The sequence below is a fragment of the Crotalus tigris genome, unplaced genomic scaffold (genome assembly GCF_016545835.1).
Source record: "Crotalus tigris isolate CLP2741 ecotype Arizona unplaced genomic scaffold, ASM1654583v1 scf7180000018268.1906537, whole genome shotgun sequence".
NCBI lineage: Eukaryota > Metazoa > Chordata > Lepidosauria > Squamata > Viperidae > Crotalus > Crotalus tigris.
Genome location: NW_024096914.1, coordinates 87,962 through 105,204, shown reverse-complemented (window position 1 = coordinate 105,204; position 17,243 = coordinate 87,962). Strand labels below are relative to the sequence as shown.

Genomic DNA, 17,243 nt, shown 5'->3' with positions numbered 1-17,243 from the left:
CTTATTATATAAGTGCAAAGGACTAGTTATACTCTTACACTTTTGTGTACAGTGTAGATAAAATCACCTATAAAAAGTGAACCGTGAAGATCTTTTAAAACCAGCTTGAATTATACTATGCTGTCTAATTCTTTCCTTAACTCTCATAACATCTTTTGTCCCTACTGCAACATTTGTTCTTCATTCTTTTAAAAGATTTTTTTAAAAAATTCACAAGATAATGTAGACTGCCATAGTTTTTTTCTTATTACATACTGATTCCTTTCTAAATGGATTTAATATTTTGCTTTGACATTATTGTAGCTTGAATTTACTTGCCCAATTATTAAAAATCCTTTTTAACTTGAGAATTGTTACTTCACAGAAACAAAATTGTTCTTGATACAGAAATAGCAAGATCTGCCTCAATTAATTCTCCGAAGGAAGCAGAACTCTTGAAACTGGCATTGTCTCAATAGGTATTTATTGGAAGGTATTGATGGCAGGAGAGTAAGGCAGGATCTGAGGATTTCTCGAGTGAAATGTTACATTAAAACAGTGGTTCTCAACCTGTGGGTCGGGACCCCATTTGGGGTCGAACGACCATTTCACGGGGGTTGCCAAACAACGCAGTCTGCCATTTTTTTCCCCTTTTCCTTACCTGTGCTACTCCCTTTTATTCTATTGGCTTTTGAAAGCCAATAGAATAGACTCTCTTGAATAGAGTCTAATTCTATTGGCTTTCAAAAGCCAATAGGAATTGTATAGGCTGTCTCTGCCCTGCTGAGCCCGCCAAAAGTCCTATTCTGCAAACGGTGCTGCACCAGTTGAGTAGTCATTGACTTACGACCGGTTGAATAGTCCTCGATCTAGTGGGGGATCGCGGCATTAAAAAGGTTGAGAACCACTGCATTAAAAGAACCCTTTCAAACCCCACTCCCAAGTGTCCAACCTGCTGGTTTGAATTGAACCAATCCATAGGTGTTAAGTTGTTGTGGGAAACAACCAATAAGGCACTGTTCTCAAGGCTATCAGGTTTCTCCGCAATTTCTTCCCATCAAGGCAGAAGGGCAGAGGCACATTCCTTTCACACCCAAGTAAAATACTTCAAAGAGGATAGAACAAAGCAAAGGAAATACATTGTAGAAAACCCATAGGTTGTCCCCCCTCTTCCAAGCACAAACCTCTTCCCCCAATAGGATGGCAGAACCCGAAAATGAAGACATAAGAAAAAATACATTGAGGGTCTGATATGATGTTTGTCAGGTGTCCTAGGAATGTGCAGAAGTCATTGATTTGGGAAATGAAAGTTCTAAACAACTTGGAATGTTCTGTCCTGTTTCAGACCATGCCTGACCTCCTCTGGACCATCCTTAGGAGAGTTTGGTGCTTTTCAGAAGTAAATCTTTGAACCAGAAACAGTTCCAAGATATTGCAGATATGGCATAGCATTCCAAATAGGCAGATTTGTTAAAAGTTTTCAGAGCATAGCCTGGAGGAGTTATAATCTCATTTTTTACTGGCAATTTTTTTGGTAGAAGGGAATATACAGCTTTTCTCTTTCTAGCCATACCTTCCATAGATATCTGTGTTCAGTTTATGCAGGTGGCTGGAGGCTTGGTCTTGTTGAACACGTGTACTATGTTCCTCAATCACTGTATATCAGTGTTTCCCAAACTTGACAATTTTAAGGCATGAGGACTTCAACTCCCAGAATTCCACAGCCAGCTGTATATGCATTCACTTCAATTTCTATAATTCCCAAGTCAGTATACCTGCAGGAGATCAAATCTGAGAAGTCTGTTTTAAAATAATCTTACTTACAATTTCGGAATGATAATGTATAAAAATGTAAAAAGGATGATTGATTATGGAAAAGCATTGTCAATTTTTTGTGTTATGTCTTTTTTAAGGAGACATTTGCAAAAAAGTTTGACCAAGGTGCTTGCAGAGAATCTGAACAAAACGATAGAGACAACGGCAGTACTAGATCTACGTCTTCAAATTTTGAACCTTTTGCTACTGATGATCTTGGTAAGCAGCAACCTGACAATTGCAGTTTGCAGTTCATTGACACTGGAGTACAGATAGTCCTCAATTAATTGTAACTGGGACCAGAATTTCCATTGTTAGGCAATGAGGCACAAAGTGTAATGTCACATGATGGCAGTTTCAGCAGTTGCTGTTCCTGGTACTATTGGTTGGTAGGTAAGGACTGTGCAAGATCATTAAGCAATGATCTCACATAATTGCAACTTTTGACTTTCTGCCATTTCCCCATTGACTTTACTTATAGGAAGCTGGCAGGGAAAGTCGTAGATTGCGCTAATGTGGCTAGAATGCTGCAATGATTAGAAATCTGGGCCAGTGGCCAAATGTCCAGTTGTGATCTTTTGACCACAAAGAGTCTGCACCAGTCAGAACTTGAGTGATGTCACCAGTTAGAACAGCTGCAGAATAAGTGGTTGTTAAAGGAGAACCACCTGTCCTTGTTAGTTTTATCACCAGAACAATCTAGGCATTGCCTAAACAGGGATCAGTCACATTAACATTTATTTTGTTCCTTTTTCAAACTTGAATTTCTTGAATTTCTCTTTGAGTCTTAGCATTCAAAAAAGAAAATAACTGTGATTGCCATCACATTCTATTTCTCAGTTAATTAAACAAGAATTATCCAGAGCAGTTTGGTTTTGGATAAAGAGCAATGCCACAACTTGATGAAAAAACATGTATACCTAAAGGAGTGACTTGGAATTTGCACCCATTGTTACAGATTAAAGAACATAATACATAAATATTTTTTCCTTCTGTTAGGCATTAACTTCAAAGTATTATAAATCTCCAAAATAGTTAGCTTCTTCATGCATTCAGTCATTAAGTTCCAATTAACCTAATTGTGATTTATCAGGTATACTTAAGAATAATCTTGGTTTCTCTTTTTCCAGTTTTATGTTTAATTTGCCCCTGGTAATATTTGATTTTCAGTGCCAAAAGATCTATTTTACATGATTTTCTTGCCAACATATAGGCAACACTGTGATTCATTTAGATCAAGCATTGGCTAGAATGAGAGAATATGAACGGATGAAAATAGCTGCAGAGGGAAACCTTGATTCCGAGGATGGTTGCTGTAGTAATCTCCAGACTGCTCCTTCTTCTAAATTGGAAGGTATTAATTTGTTGCATATTTCAGGGTACTATCTCCTATGTTAGCATTGATTTTTGAATGTAAATTTTTTGGTATTTACTGTACATAAAGGCAGTGACTATATTGTTATATTGAACTTTTTACTCTTCAGTATGCTTACTTATCAAAACATAGAAGCATTTATGTAATCAAAGATCCAGAAATTTTTACTTATATTGAAGTTCATTTTTGTGAGGGGAAAAAACATTAATATTAGCATACTTTTTTAAAGGTTCAGATGCAGTTGAAAGCCATTCTGCACCACAGAATCCTGAAGTATCTTCTATTCCTTGCCCCCGAATAGATACTCAGCAGCTGGATCGACAAATAAAAGCAATTATGAAAGAAGTTATCCCCTTTCTGAAGGTATTATAATGCTGATTTCAGTAATTACCAATTAGAAATTAAGAATTTGCTCTTACAGAAACTTGTAACTAGATTTTTCTTAAGCAGCTGATTCTCTCTATAGAGAAGATGGTACTTCACTTATCCCAGTGGTTCTCAACCTTTTTAATGCCGCGACCCCCAACCGGTCGTAAGTTGAGGACTACTCAACCGGTCGTAAGTCGAGGACTACTCAACTGGTGCAGCACCGTTTGCAGAATGGGACTTTTGGCTGGCTGAGCAGGGTAGAGACAACCTGGACAATTCCTATTGGCTTTTGAAAGCCAATAGAATTAGACTCTATTCAAGAGAGTCTATTCTATTGTCTTTCAAAAGCCAATAGAATAAAAGGGAGTAGCACAGCTAAGGGAAAGGGGGGAAAAAATGGCGGACTGCGTTGTTTGGCGATCCCCGTGAAATGGTCGTCAAATGGGGTCCCGACCCACAGGTTGAGAACCACTGACTTATCCCATATTCAAAGTAAAAGTGTTTCTTACCAAAGATAAGATATTTCTTCATGTTCTGTATTCTCTAAAGAATCACTTGATTGACTGAACTCTGATCTTTTTCTTATCTCTATATGCAGATTATAAGCAAGTTATGTAAATTCAGTGACCTTTTAATATTAAATAAATAAATAAATAAAATTTAATCTCAACTCTTTCTAGGAACACATGGATGAAATATGTACTTCCCAACTCTTGACTTCTGTAAAACGTATGGTCTTAACCCTTACTCAACAAAATGATGAAAGCAAAGAATTTGTCAAGATATTTCATAAGCAACTTGGTAGCATTTTGCAGGTAAGTATACAATTTGTGAGCTCCGTAAAACAGAGGTTATTTTCAAAATCATTATGGTGCTGGCAAAGCTTGGAAAGATTATTTTACCTTGACTCTGATGTGAATGTTTTTATCAATGATAGCAATTGATTTTACTACTTCAATAAATCAGATTGTATAGCACCTAAACTACTGGATCAAAGTTAAGTACTTTCTAATTTCTTGAAAAATTTATATGAAAGAGTGCTTAAATAATCTGGCAACTCAAGTATAAGTATGGAAAGTGCAATCTGTCTGATTTGTAAAAGCTGACACTTAAAAATCTGCTCATCTTTACAGCATGAGAAAACAAATATTTTAATGAAACTTACTTTTTATATATCATTTGAAATGTTACTTCGGTGGTTAAAAATGAGAATTATCCAAATCCTTTTTAGACTTTTTAATGTTAGTTTAAGGAGAATGGACTGTAGGGAGGATTGAGATGCAACTCTCATTTCTTTCGACCGAGCTTATTCTGGAATACTTGTCATTCATGCCTTCTATTTTTGTTTTAGAAATTGGCATACTGTACTGATTTCTTAATCAAATGAAGAATATACAATCAAAATATCTGGAAAAAGTAGTATCTGTCACATAGAAACATGGGGGACAACTTAATCCAAATTCTTGTCTGTTTTGCTTTAGAATAAAATGCTATATGCCTTAGAACCTTCTCATAAATTCATTCAATGATCGTTAACAAAGCCTTCAAGCTAATATGTTAAAGTTGAATAATGCTATGTCAGCCACCTTGAATATAATCAGGAGGTGGGAAAGGATGAAAGTTGAACATAATAGATATATTAAACCTTTTTTCTTTTTTTTGTTGGACAGGATTCACTGGCAAAATTTGCTGGTAAAAAATTAAAGGATTGTGGAGAGGACCTTCTTGTGGAGATTTCTGAAGTCTTATTCAATGAATTAGCCTTTTTTAAACTCATGCAGGACTTAGATAATAACAGTCTGACAACAAAGCAAAAATGTAAACCAAAGATAGAAGTAGGTGGAATGATACAATCTTATACTAAAGAGATCAAAATTTTGTTTCATATAATGGAAATATATTAATTTTGTTAATATATTTCAAATTCTGTTAAATTATAGTTTTGGTAGTTCTTTTTCTGTCAATATTCTTCTTCCTGAGGTCAAATGATATTCAATTCTGAATTATTCAATTTTCTCCAATTGTTGGTCTCAGATATTTTCATTTGTAGCTCCCATTGTTTCCAAACACCAGACATAATGACCGGGGTTGATGAGCACGGATCTGATAATAAATCAGAATTTATTAAGAATTCTCTATTAGAGAATTTCTGTTCAGGTTGGAAAGTAATTCAGCTTGACAGTTAAACCATGTTTTACATTTTCCTTATTAAAGGATATTTTTGGTTCTTTATGCAATAATGCAAACAAACAGGCATGTTTTGGAAATTAGTGTTCATGAATTTGAGGAAGGACATATATTTTGCTTTATTTTGTTTGTCATTAGTAAGACTGCAGATGTCATAGGATGCAGAAATTTTTCTGTTTTAATGTCAAACAGAGCCCTACCATGAAGGTTTTCTTTAGCTAGTTATAATAGGACCATATCCTATTATTTATGATTCAGTTCTTTGTACTTTAAATTCTTCAGTTTAGAATATTATTTGTAGAACAGTAGAAGAATAGAATGTTTCTTTGTTTTTATTATTGTTAATTAAAGTTGCACTCTGCCTTCAGTTTGGACACAAGACAAAAATAAGACAAGGAGTTTGAAAATACTAGCATTACAATAGGATTTGCATCATCTGACCTTTTTATTTTGTAAGGACACTTAACCACTCAAATATATCTCTGTCATACCAAACCAGAGCCTTCAGAGAAAGTGTTCAGCCAATCTAATAGCCAGTTCTAATAGGGCAAGCTGCAAAAAACTAAAATATCTTGTTAAACAATATTGTAATACTTTAATAGGTACCAACTGAAAAGAAAATCACAGCAGAATGAATATATGGCTCAGAATTCATTTATATATCTCCTACAATCTCCATCTTATCTGATTGTTGTATTTAGTTTGAACAGAAGCCAATATTCTTTCAAATTTCTCTTTATTAGGTAAAAAAATCACTTGAAGGAGGAGTATGTTCATCTACTGAAGATATTGATGAAGACAAAGTAAGGGATTTTTTTAAACAATATGAGGAATACCGTGTTTCCCCCAAAATAAGACTGGGTCTTTCCACCACCCCCCCTCCAAAAGAAGCACCAAGTCTTATTTTGGGGGGAGTGTCTTCTCTACTCATCGACAGCCCTGCCCAGCTGGCCCACTTTTTTTGCAGCCGAAGGAGCAGCTTCATTTTGCAGCTCAGAATGGAGCTCAGGCCTGCATTTCGCAGTCAGGCCTTTCCAGAAAGCCTCTGCAGCTGATAACCGAGCAATGGATTGAATCCACAGCTTGGTTCTCAGCTGCAGTGGCTTTCCAGAAAGGCCTCTGATTGCAAAATGCAAGCCTATGGACACCACAGAAGAAGTGGACTGGCGAGGAGAGGCTTGGCTGCAAGGTAAATGGATATAGGGTGCGTGGGACAGCTCCACTCCCCAACCCCCACCCTAGCTTGATTTTTAGGTGTGTGCCTCGCCCCAAAATTAGAGGTTATTTTTGGGATAGAGCTCATATTAGGCCCACCCCCCAAAAATCAAGCTGGGGCTTATTTTCAGGGTAGGTCTTTTGGGGAAACACTTTGTATCTTCTATTTCTTTATTTTTGCAAATTTTGTAATTGAAGGTGTTTTATCACTTCTGATGAATACTATATTAATTTTTAAACATAAATGAACTTTTTATATTTATCTTAAATTATCAGATAGGTTAATAATCCTACACACACGCGCACACACACACACACATACAGGGAGGGAGAGAAAGAAAGAAAGAAAGAAAGAAAGAAAGAAAGAAAGAAAGAAAGAAAGAAAGAAAGAAAGAAAGAAAGAAATGGGCTTAGGAGGTTCTAACTAAGAGTGATGCATAGTAAGAGGAATCTAGTTTTTGCTGGAGCTTTTATTGATTAATTTTTTTTATAGTGAGAGTGGCCAGCAAAATTTTGAGCAGCAGTCAAACTAGATATCTCTTGGAGATTCATAAGCAAGGAGTAATAGTTGCTAAATAGGTTCTTCCACACTGAAGGATTTTCATATTCCTTACTCCACAATATTTCCCCCCGAGCTGTTTTTAAATAATACCTGTAGAGATGATGCAGTTTGAGCAGAACTGTAAAATTCTTTATAGAATAGACATTATAGGATTCATTCTTGTTTTAATCATTAAAAATAAATCTTAAAAAAATAAAATGCTTTTACTCTGTATGACAATAATTCTGTTTATTTCTAGGACAAAGATGAAACTGAAACTATTAAGCAAATTCATGAACCTGCAATATTCAGCAGAGAAATTCCAGTCAGTACAAGATCAGATCCTTCTGATCAGGAAGAAGAGAGTGAAAATTGTCCAGTCTCCATAAGTAAGCAACTTTAATGACTTTATAGTTCCATTCTACATTAGTGGAATGAAATTAAAATTTTATTTCAAGATCACTAATTTTGTCTTGTTACTAGCTTGTTACAGATAAATTGCTATATGCTAAATAAATAAATATAAATAAATATATTCATGTTTGTCCAATCCAATTGTTAAATGCATCAGGTAGATTGTTACACCTATTGAGCCTGAATTATGTTTAAATGAGATAGCAATAGCACTTAGACTTTTATACCACTTCACAGTGCCTTACAGCCCTTTCTAAGCAGTTTACAGAGTCAGCATATTGCCCCCAACAATCTGGGTCCTCATTTTATCAGCTTCGGAAGGATAGAAGGCTGAGTCAACTTGAGCTGGTAAGACTTGAAATGCCAAACTGCAGGCAAGCCAGCAGTCAGCCGAAGAAAGCTTGCAGTACTGCATTCTTATCACTGTGCCACCATGATAGATGCTAATCTAAACTATAGTCATGATTTAGTAGAACTGTGCAAAATGAATCCATTTTGAAATGGAGCACTCCAGAGTTTTCTGAAGTTTTACTACATTCTTATAACTAAGTTACTAAATATCAGGTATAGCATGGAGAAAGAGGCCTTTCTAAAGAGACTAGAATCAAGAACTACTGAATGAAGATGATAGAAAAACACTTTTTCACAATGCATAAATAATCTCTGGGATTCATTGACACAAAAAGTGATAGTTACTGACTTAGGTGGATTTAACAGGGAAAACATAAATTCATGAGGATAGGGCTATCTGTTTACCTCTGCCACAGTGTTATTTTTGAGGCAGGTGGCATGCCTCCATTGTAGGGGATCAATAGTGGGAGAGTTGTATTTCTGGTCTCCTGCTTGCAAGCTTTTCAGAGGTACCTTTCTGGCCACTTCAAGAAACAAAATAATAGAATAAAATAGAGAGTTGGAAGGGACCTTGGAGGTCTTCTAGTCCAATCCCCTGCTCAGGCAGGAAATCCTATACCATTTCAGACAAATGGTTGTCCAATCTCTTCTTAAAAACTTCCAGTGTTGGAGCATTCACAACTTTTGGAGGCAAGTTCTTCCACTGATTAATTGTTCTATCAGGAAATTTCTTAGTTCTAGGTTGCTTCTCTTCTTGATTAGTTTTCATCCATTGCTTCTTGTCCTGCCCTCAGGTGCTTTGGAGAATACTTTGATTCCCTCTTCTTTGTGGCAACCCCTGAGATATTGGAACACTGCTATCATGTTACCCCTAGTTCTTCTTTTCATTAAACTAGACACACTCAATTTCAGCAACTGTTTTTTATATGTTTTAGCCTCCAGTCCCCTGATCATCTTTGTTGCTCTTCTCTGCACTCTTTCTAGAGACTCAATATCTTTTTTACATTGTGGTAACCAAAACTGGATGCAGTATTCCAAGTGTGGCCTTACCAAGGCATTATAAAGTGATATTAACACTTCACATGATCTTGTTTCTATCTCTGTCTTCATGCAGCCTAGAACTGTGTTGGCTTTTTTGGCAGCTGTAGCATACTGCTGGCTCATATTTAAGTGATTTTTCACTAGGACTCCAAGATGCCTCTGACAGTTACTGCTGATGACTAGGTTGGCCTTGAACCTGATTTAATAGAGTTTTGCTTACATTGTAAAGTTGATTACATGTGTAAAAAGAACTGTTCCAACAGCATTCTTTCACTCCTGTGTCTCCAGTAGGAAATGAAATACACCCATATTCATTTTTAATATTGTACTGCACATACCATTATTGTTGAACATTTGTAGCTTCTTTCTATAATAGGCTTAGACTTCCATCCAGTCTGTCTGGGAGTATTCTATATTGTACATGCTGGATAATTAAATAAACATAACATTATGCTGTTAGATATCCATCTATAATGCACAGCTTTAGCTTTACTCAATATTCAATATCTAAAATATTTTGCATAATTACATTTGTAGAATCTAGGCTACAATTTAAAGATTCAATTAGCTAGTTCTATGCTTCAAAGTAGTCTTTGATTTTATATTTCTTAAACTCAAGTAATTCCCTTGTCTACTGTTTAATGTCTCTTGATAGTTTATTTTGAAACAAAAAATTTAGGATGTTCAGAATTTAAACTGGAAACAGACCATTTCAGAGGACTTTGAAATACAAGTAGTTCTTGAGTTACGAATGGAATGGAACCTGTCCATTCCACTCATACCTCGAAAATTCATGGGAGTGAATCTCGTACCTTAAACGAGATCACTCCCTGCTCGTTATGACACACACAGATTTTAAAGTGTACATGAGGTATCTCAGGATTGGGAAGGCCATGGGGGGGCCTAGTGATGGAACAGGCCCCCAAGGCCTCCTGACCCACTAAGATACCTCGTGCTTTCCCCTCCCTTCTTGCCACATCGGACTCACTTACTTTGAAAAAAACTGTTTCCTCTCTGCTGCGGTTCCTGCTTTTGAGGGACAGGAGAGTTGATGGAAGCCCTTGGGTGCCGTAATATTGCATGAGTTCAGGTACTGATCTTCTTTTGCAGAGAATGGTACCTGAACTCTTGCGCTGTTTACGATGTGACCTCAGAGGACTGGTCCAAGCTGTTTGCACCCGGAACAAGAGATTGGGGGAGACTTCTGCATGCCTCTGGAGGTTGGATCCAGGCCTCAGAGGAGTGCTCCAAGCCATTTGCGCCTCTGGAGCTATACAGAAGCCTCTCCTGATCTCTGTTCCAGGTGCAAACAGCTTGAAGGACGCCTACAAGGCCTGGATCCAACCTCCAGAGGCATGCAGAAGCCTCCCTCAATCTCCGTTCCGGCGCAAACAGCTTGGAGGATGCCTCCGAGGCCTGGATTCAACCTCTGGAGGCATGCAGAAGCCTACCCTGATCTCCGTTGCGGGTGCAAATGAATTGGAGGATGCTTCCGAGGCCTGGATTTCCAGAGGCTACATTCCAGGTGCAAATGGCTTGGAGCACTTCTCTGAGGGCTGGATCCAACCTCCAGAGGCATGCAGAAGCCTATCTGATCTCCGTTCTGGGTGGCAACAGTTTGGAGGAGGGCTCCGAGGCCTAGATCTGACCTCCGGATGTATGTAGAAGCCTCCCCTGCTCTCCGAGGCTCCAGGGACAACAGGGTCACTTTCTCCTCTGGTGGGGTGAGCTCTGGCAGGCTGGATATGGTGCGAGGCAGACTTCAGGCCTGCCCTCAGGCAGAAAGGACTTGAGGACCTGAGCAGGAGACAAGTACCGCAAACATCTTTCGCAAACTTCAACCAAGTTTCTGAGGTCTGTGATTTGGTGCAACTTCAAACACTCATGCAAAATCACGGACTCCAGAAATTTCCATTCTTAGCACGAAAAGCATTTCCAAGCCAACTCTCCTATCCCTCAAAGGGAAAGAAAGCTGGGCAAAAAGGATTTTTGCAAGGGAGGGGCAGGAAGGGAGGGGGGAAGCAGTTGTGGGCCGGGGGGGGGAACAGGGTGAATGTTGCAGAGCCTCTGCAGTCATTAGGGTGAACGCCTGCCGTGATGCTGCGAGATTCGTGATTTGGGGAATTGTTCGTAAGCACTAGCGCTTGTGTAATTTCGAACGGGCGCTAAGTGAATCCTTGTAACTCAGGGATTCCCTGTATTCTATTTCCCTTCAGACTATGCCAACCTCAGACTGGGGTAAAAAACAACCCAAAGCTTTTAACATTTGTGTTTCTATCTATGTATGTATTTAGCCATTGTGCTCTATTTTATGTTTTGAGTATATTTCTCATATTTTAGGCTTGTCTAAAGCAGAAACCCAGGCTCTCACTAATTATGGAAGTGGAGAAGATGAAAATGAAGAGGAAGAAATAGATGAATTTGAAGAAGGACCTGTAGATGTTCAAACCTCCCTCCAGGCAAATAATGAAACAACAGCTGAAAATGAAGAAGAACAGGTATTGAGGGAATCGGTGTGTTTATGCTAGACAGTCTTCATTCTTTGGAAAGATTTATTAACATAATTGTTTAGAAAATTTAGAACTATGCACTGATGGTAAAATGAAATTTAAATTTGCTAAGTAAAATACAACAGCTTTTCAAACTGGAAGACTGGAAGTTTGATCGGGATTATTAATCAGTAATGTAATATATCAGAAACAATGGAATAATAATAATAATAATAATAATAATAATAATAATAATAATAATAATAATAATGTTGGGAGGGACCGTGGAGGTCATCGAGTCCAACCAAGTCCAGTCCAAATAAATGAATATTCCTGCTTGCTAAACTAATGGAAGCAGAACATTAATATTAACATTGAATTTAAGATTCTTCCTATGCTTCATAATAAGATTGGAGCTTTAATTAATACTAAGTAATTAATGTTTAAATGTATCAAAATAGTTAATAAATTTATTTTGTCACAGATTTCACAGTCCATATCAGAAAATCTAAATATGCGTCAAATATTATCTTCTGAACAAGACACTGCAAATACTAAAGGTAAAATGAATATAGAAAAACTTATTTACAAGGTATTTTTTGTTCTTAGGGGGAAAAAATCATCTGAAACTTTTGTGCAATTGGATGATGCTTGGTTTGGGCTGGGGTGGAATTAATCCACAAGTGTTTTGATGACTAGAAAGATAAATTCTATTGAGTATAGATAGAAATACATTCATATAAATAATTGCTTTTTCTTATTTAATTATGTGGAAGGAGTTAAATAAAAACTAGGTACTACTCTTCAGTTTTTATTTTATAAATACTTTACACTTATTAAACAACACAAAGGATTCCATGATGTGGCCAAGCTCTTACTTCAGAGTTTATTAAGTGTATCCTGCTTTTTCATAGTTTAGCATTTCATGCTTTTAGACTTGAAAATATAAGTAACATTAACAAGATCTACATTATTGTTAAAACAAAATAGGTAAGAGAAAATTAAATAGCAGGAGAACAAGAGAAAGAGATGGACAAAACAGGTTGATTTTATATTATTATGTTTTTGCTTAGAACACTTCATATTAATAATTTCTGGGCCACAAATAGACATACGTTGTTTCTATATAAATTGTTCAAGTATTTTTTTGCTTATTGTTCAAAGTCTTATTATTTTATAATATATTTGTAGTGTGAACTCTAGGTACAGTCTGGATTCAGAGTATAAACTTAATTGGCAAAATGACACAATGTGTTATTCTTTCAGCCTTGTACCATCTTAACAATATGTCTAACTGAATTCAGCATATTGAAGTTTTGAGTTATTTATAGCAGAATAGTTTTAAATGATTTAACATGATTATTTATATAAAATATATGTATCTTTTAATGTAGCCTTTTGAAATGTTTTCCATATTCACTAACTTTTGTTTTTGTGTAAACTGCTATAAAATCCCAGTCCTTGCAAGCAGCATAATCAAATATTGTTTATTTTTCAGATGATCAAAATACACCTGCTATTGTACCTCAGTATCTTAATCTTACAGAAGAAAAGCAGTCCTTAGTTGTTAGAGTTGCTGAAGATTTTAATACCAGCATTATATTAGCTACAGAAAAAACTAACGCTCCATTAGCAGAAAATGAAAACCAAACTATGGAAGCAATATGTGGAGACTCAAAATCATCATCGGGAACACCTGAAAGCTCTGTAGTTGGCAGTCCTGATACAGAATCTCCTGTATTGGTTAATGAATATGTGCGTAATGCTTTTGACTTTTAAATGTAATGTGGCATGAGCCTCAAGAATGCATGGTTGGAAAATTGGCTACCTAGAATGCTTCTTTTACACTTTGGTTTTATTGTTTAGTTTTAGTTTAATTTAGTTACATTGGTTCTACAACAAGAAGTGTTATTGCAATGAACTTATAAAACTGAAGAATGTTAAGGGCACCTCCTTGAACTATTTGAAGAAAGTCAGATTAAAAATTACAAACATTCTCTTTATAGGAAACTGGTTCTGGAAATGTAAGTCAGAAATCTGATGAAGATGACTTTGTAAAAGTTGAAGACATACCGCTTAAACTTGCAGTCTACTCAGAGGTAAATATTACGCTAAGAAATGTACAAAGCAAAAGGGTTATTTTTAAGAGTATGGTGCAGAACAAGTGGACAAGACTAGTAAATTGTGAGAATTACTCTTTTGATCCATTTTCAGGAAGAACTAATGAAAAAAATGATGGCAGAGTCTCAGACAAATAGTATCACGGAAGAAATTCTAGCTGAAGCAGAAAGGCAGGGTGAGGAATTAGTAGGAGATCCTCAAATGTTGAAGGAACCTGGTGAGAATCTTTGATTACTTTAGTTATGCTTATCCTACTCATACTAGTTTACTTTATGCAGATTGTAGACTCTAGAACTAGGAAAAGTTGAATAAACATTTTTAGTTTTGTTCTGCATTCAGACTTAAAGCATTTTTGCTCTAGTTAAATTTGGTGACTTTAGCTATCCTAAAAAAGTAAGAGGGGGTTGTTACAGTTGAGTGGCAAATCATCAAGAAACCCCAGAGCTGAAGGCAAGACTGGGAAGTGAAAGAAACTTCCTAGAATAAGGCAGTAAGAAATGATTCCTGAACCATTGCCCAACAGAAAACTATATAGTGAAAATGACCAGGAATCAAGATCAAGTCAGAGAACACTTACATTTTATAATTTGTCTTGCTATGATTGTGAACCAGTTAACAAAGTGAAATTTAATTGAACAGTTCCTATCTTTTCTTAAAAATATACAAAATTCACTGGCCTAGAGAACTCTGGAATGTTCCATTCCCATTCTGGCCCTATTTTTCTTTTTCTTTTAATCATTTGTATCCTGATTCCTGCTTTTATTATTTTTACAAATAACTCAAGGCGGTGAATATACCCAATGCACCTTCTTTCTGTTTTCCCCACAACAACAACCTTGTGAGGTGAGTTGGGTTGAGATAGAGAGTGACTGGCCCAAAGTCACCCTGTTGGCTTTTATGGGGAAGGCAGGAATAGAACTCATGGTCTCTTGCTTTTTAGCCTGGTACCTTAACCACTAAACAAAAACTATTCCCAGGGATATTTAATAATGTCTAAACTAGAAGCAATTCAACACTGCAAAATTCTGTCCATTTAAAGAAGCTACTTCTGTAAATTTTTTAACTATTCCCAAACAACCTGTTTAGGAGGAGGATCAAACATGTTCAGGAAAGAGACTGGAACTATCCAGAATTTCCAGAACATTCTGTTCTAAATGGACAAGTTTTGCACAGTGATAATCTATTTTGTTTTCTACTATTATTGAATTATTAAACTGTTTTTGACAGCACCCAAAATTATCCATTTACATTGATGGAAGTACACATTGATATGTATTAATTGTGGGGAACAATAAACTCCCATCTTCATAATGAGAATGAAGTCATATGGTCTGATCATATGTATTTGTTGACTATAGTTTATAAACACTTTTGTTAAAACTGTTTCCAGTATAAAGGTATATTCTATATTATTGGTGAATAGTTACTTTATTTTCTTTTTTCAGAGATTGTCGGAACTCAGAGTGCATGAAAATGACCCTTGGAATGTCTCTGTGGCCTAATTCATTGATAAATGCAAATAGAAATCACTACTACGTTTCATGTGTTCTAATCTGTATAAAATGTAAAGTAGTTTTTCACACACTGCCTTTTAGAATAGACTTGCAAATTTTTTCTCATAAAAGTTCAAACAGCTAAACTTTCAGTCTGGCTGCAGTTCTTATGTTTTTATTATTGTGATTTTAGCAATTTTACCTGTGGTTTTAAATAAAGTTTGACTTGTATGTAGGTGTGTTTTGAACAACGCTCTATGAAGCTAAGATGATCCATGAGTAATAATAGATTCAAGGAGAAAAGTGTTCATTTCTAAAAACAGTTTATTGGTAGCTTGTTTAAAAGTGTTACTGAGTTCTCATCACATGATAATGGGTTTGATCCAAAGGTGCTCTTTAAAGTTTTGCTTTTCTTGCAATATCAACAGCTTATTGGGATACCTTAAAACTGACAAATTTATTACAGTATAAACTTTCCTGGACTATAATTATTTCATCAGAAAGCAATTTAGAGGCCAAAGAGAGAATGAGGATTAATAAAAACTATAGTAAAAAGATCAGATTGAAATGAAACAAAAATAATTCTCTAAATAATGATCATAATAATAATCTCTTAGCACATATAACATGATAATAAATCTTTGTCTTTATAACATGTTAAATCTAATGATTGCTCCCTCAACCATTTCATCGGTCATCATAAATCTTTAGCTCAAAGTGATTACATTGCAGAAGTGATTATCTGTGGACAAAGGTTTGGGACAGTATCCCAAACCAATGTAAGCTTTGTATCTGTGTGTAAGAACTGACCAACTTACTTGTTCCCTTACACCATCTTCACCAAACGGTTGTATATACAGTACTTTCTTCTTAGAATATTTTGATTAAAGGGACTAGCCCAGAAACTGTTAAGGAAAGTTAAATATATTAAATATGTCATTATTTCAACAACTTCAGAATTCTTCACTGATTGTTTTTGTACCCTTTAGAAACTGTTTCTTCTGAATACAACTGTTCACCTTGTGATAAAATATTATGTGAAAACACATCTAAATCTAGAGTCCTTTGTTCCCAAAATTGGAATGATGAGAATGTTATTTTTGTTACCACAGTATGAAATTCCTTCTTGCCATGAATGTGCAGGATGGCACTAATGCCTGATTTTGTTCTATAAAAATACCAGCAATGCCTTACCAATCTGGCTAGAATATATTTGAAAAAATGTATTTTTCATCTCTCTCGTATAAGTAAATTTTCCCCTTGTAAACATAGTTTGAACTTACTATGTAAAATCAGATATGTGACCCTAAAAGTCTATTGCTATTCAGGTGAATGATGCACAGAGTGGATCAGAGCATTGTAAAGCAAAAAGGGCAGTGCCTGCAAGCATGCCTGGGGTTGCGAAGTGAATACTCTTGAAGATTAACATATTAAGTATTTAATTGTACCTTGTACTCTTGTTTAGTCTTAGCTCAACTCAAAAGTACAAATGAACAAATTTGTCTGCTTTGAGAAAACTGTATATTTGCTTATGCTTAAACCTGAGTAGCGACAAGAACATTCATTCAATAGAAACCAAAATCAGGTACTTAGATAAAAATGCCATAGTCTTCCACTAATACCTACATACTTTGTAGGGGTTATTGGAAAATAAACACAGAACCAAAGATTCAGAATATTGCAAAATGCACTCATTTAGAAAACTCACTAAGACAGAGCTCCCCAACCGTTTGGGCCCCAGGAGAGAGGTTTTTCCAAGGACCGAAGGGTGGTTTTGTGTACTGCCTGCATCCCGCACTTGGGGCTTTGCTTGTTCGTGTGGAATAGTTGCTGGCATGCTGCGGCATGGTACT

At 36.0% G+C, this 17,243-nt stretch overlaps 1 protein-coding gene across 15 annotated transcripts in view; it reads left to right on the top strand.

Annotated features, from left to right (window-relative positions):
* Positions 1-16,438, top strand: part of PCM1 (pericentriolar material 1) — a 66,425-nt gene extending 49,987 nt beyond the window's left edge. For 12 of the 15 annotated variants that reach the window (XM_039349368.1, XM_039349378.1, XM_039349379.1 and 9 more), the window contains 13 exons: positions 1,893-2,013; positions 3,008-3,148; positions 3,399-3,532; positions 4,219-4,353; positions 5,209-5,373; positions 6,469-6,528; positions 7,741-7,870; positions 11,628-11,785; positions 12,261-12,336; positions 13,275-13,531; positions 13,783-13,875; positions 13,991-14,114; positions 15,343-16,438. In XM_039349368.1, coding sequence (XP_039205302.1) covers positions 1,893-2,013; positions 3,008-3,148; positions 3,399-3,532; positions 4,219-4,353; positions 5,209-5,373; positions 6,469-6,528; positions 7,741-7,870; positions 11,628-11,785; positions 12,261-12,336; positions 13,275-13,531; positions 13,783-13,875; positions 13,991-14,114; positions 15,343-15,368 — 1,620 coding nt within the window. In that variant the 3' untranslated portion in view covers positions 15,369-16,438. The remainder of the gene's footprint in view (positions 1-1,892; positions 2,014-3,007; positions 3,149-3,398; positions 3,533-4,218; positions 4,354-5,208; positions 5,374-6,468; positions 6,529-7,740; positions 7,871-11,627; positions 11,786-12,260; positions 12,337-13,274; positions 13,532-13,782; positions 13,876-13,990; positions 14,115-15,342) is intronic. The other 3 variants (XM_039349373.1, XM_039349376.1, XM_039349377.1) reach the window with 3 other exon arrangements.
* Positions 16,439-17,243: the final 805 nt, after the last annotated feature.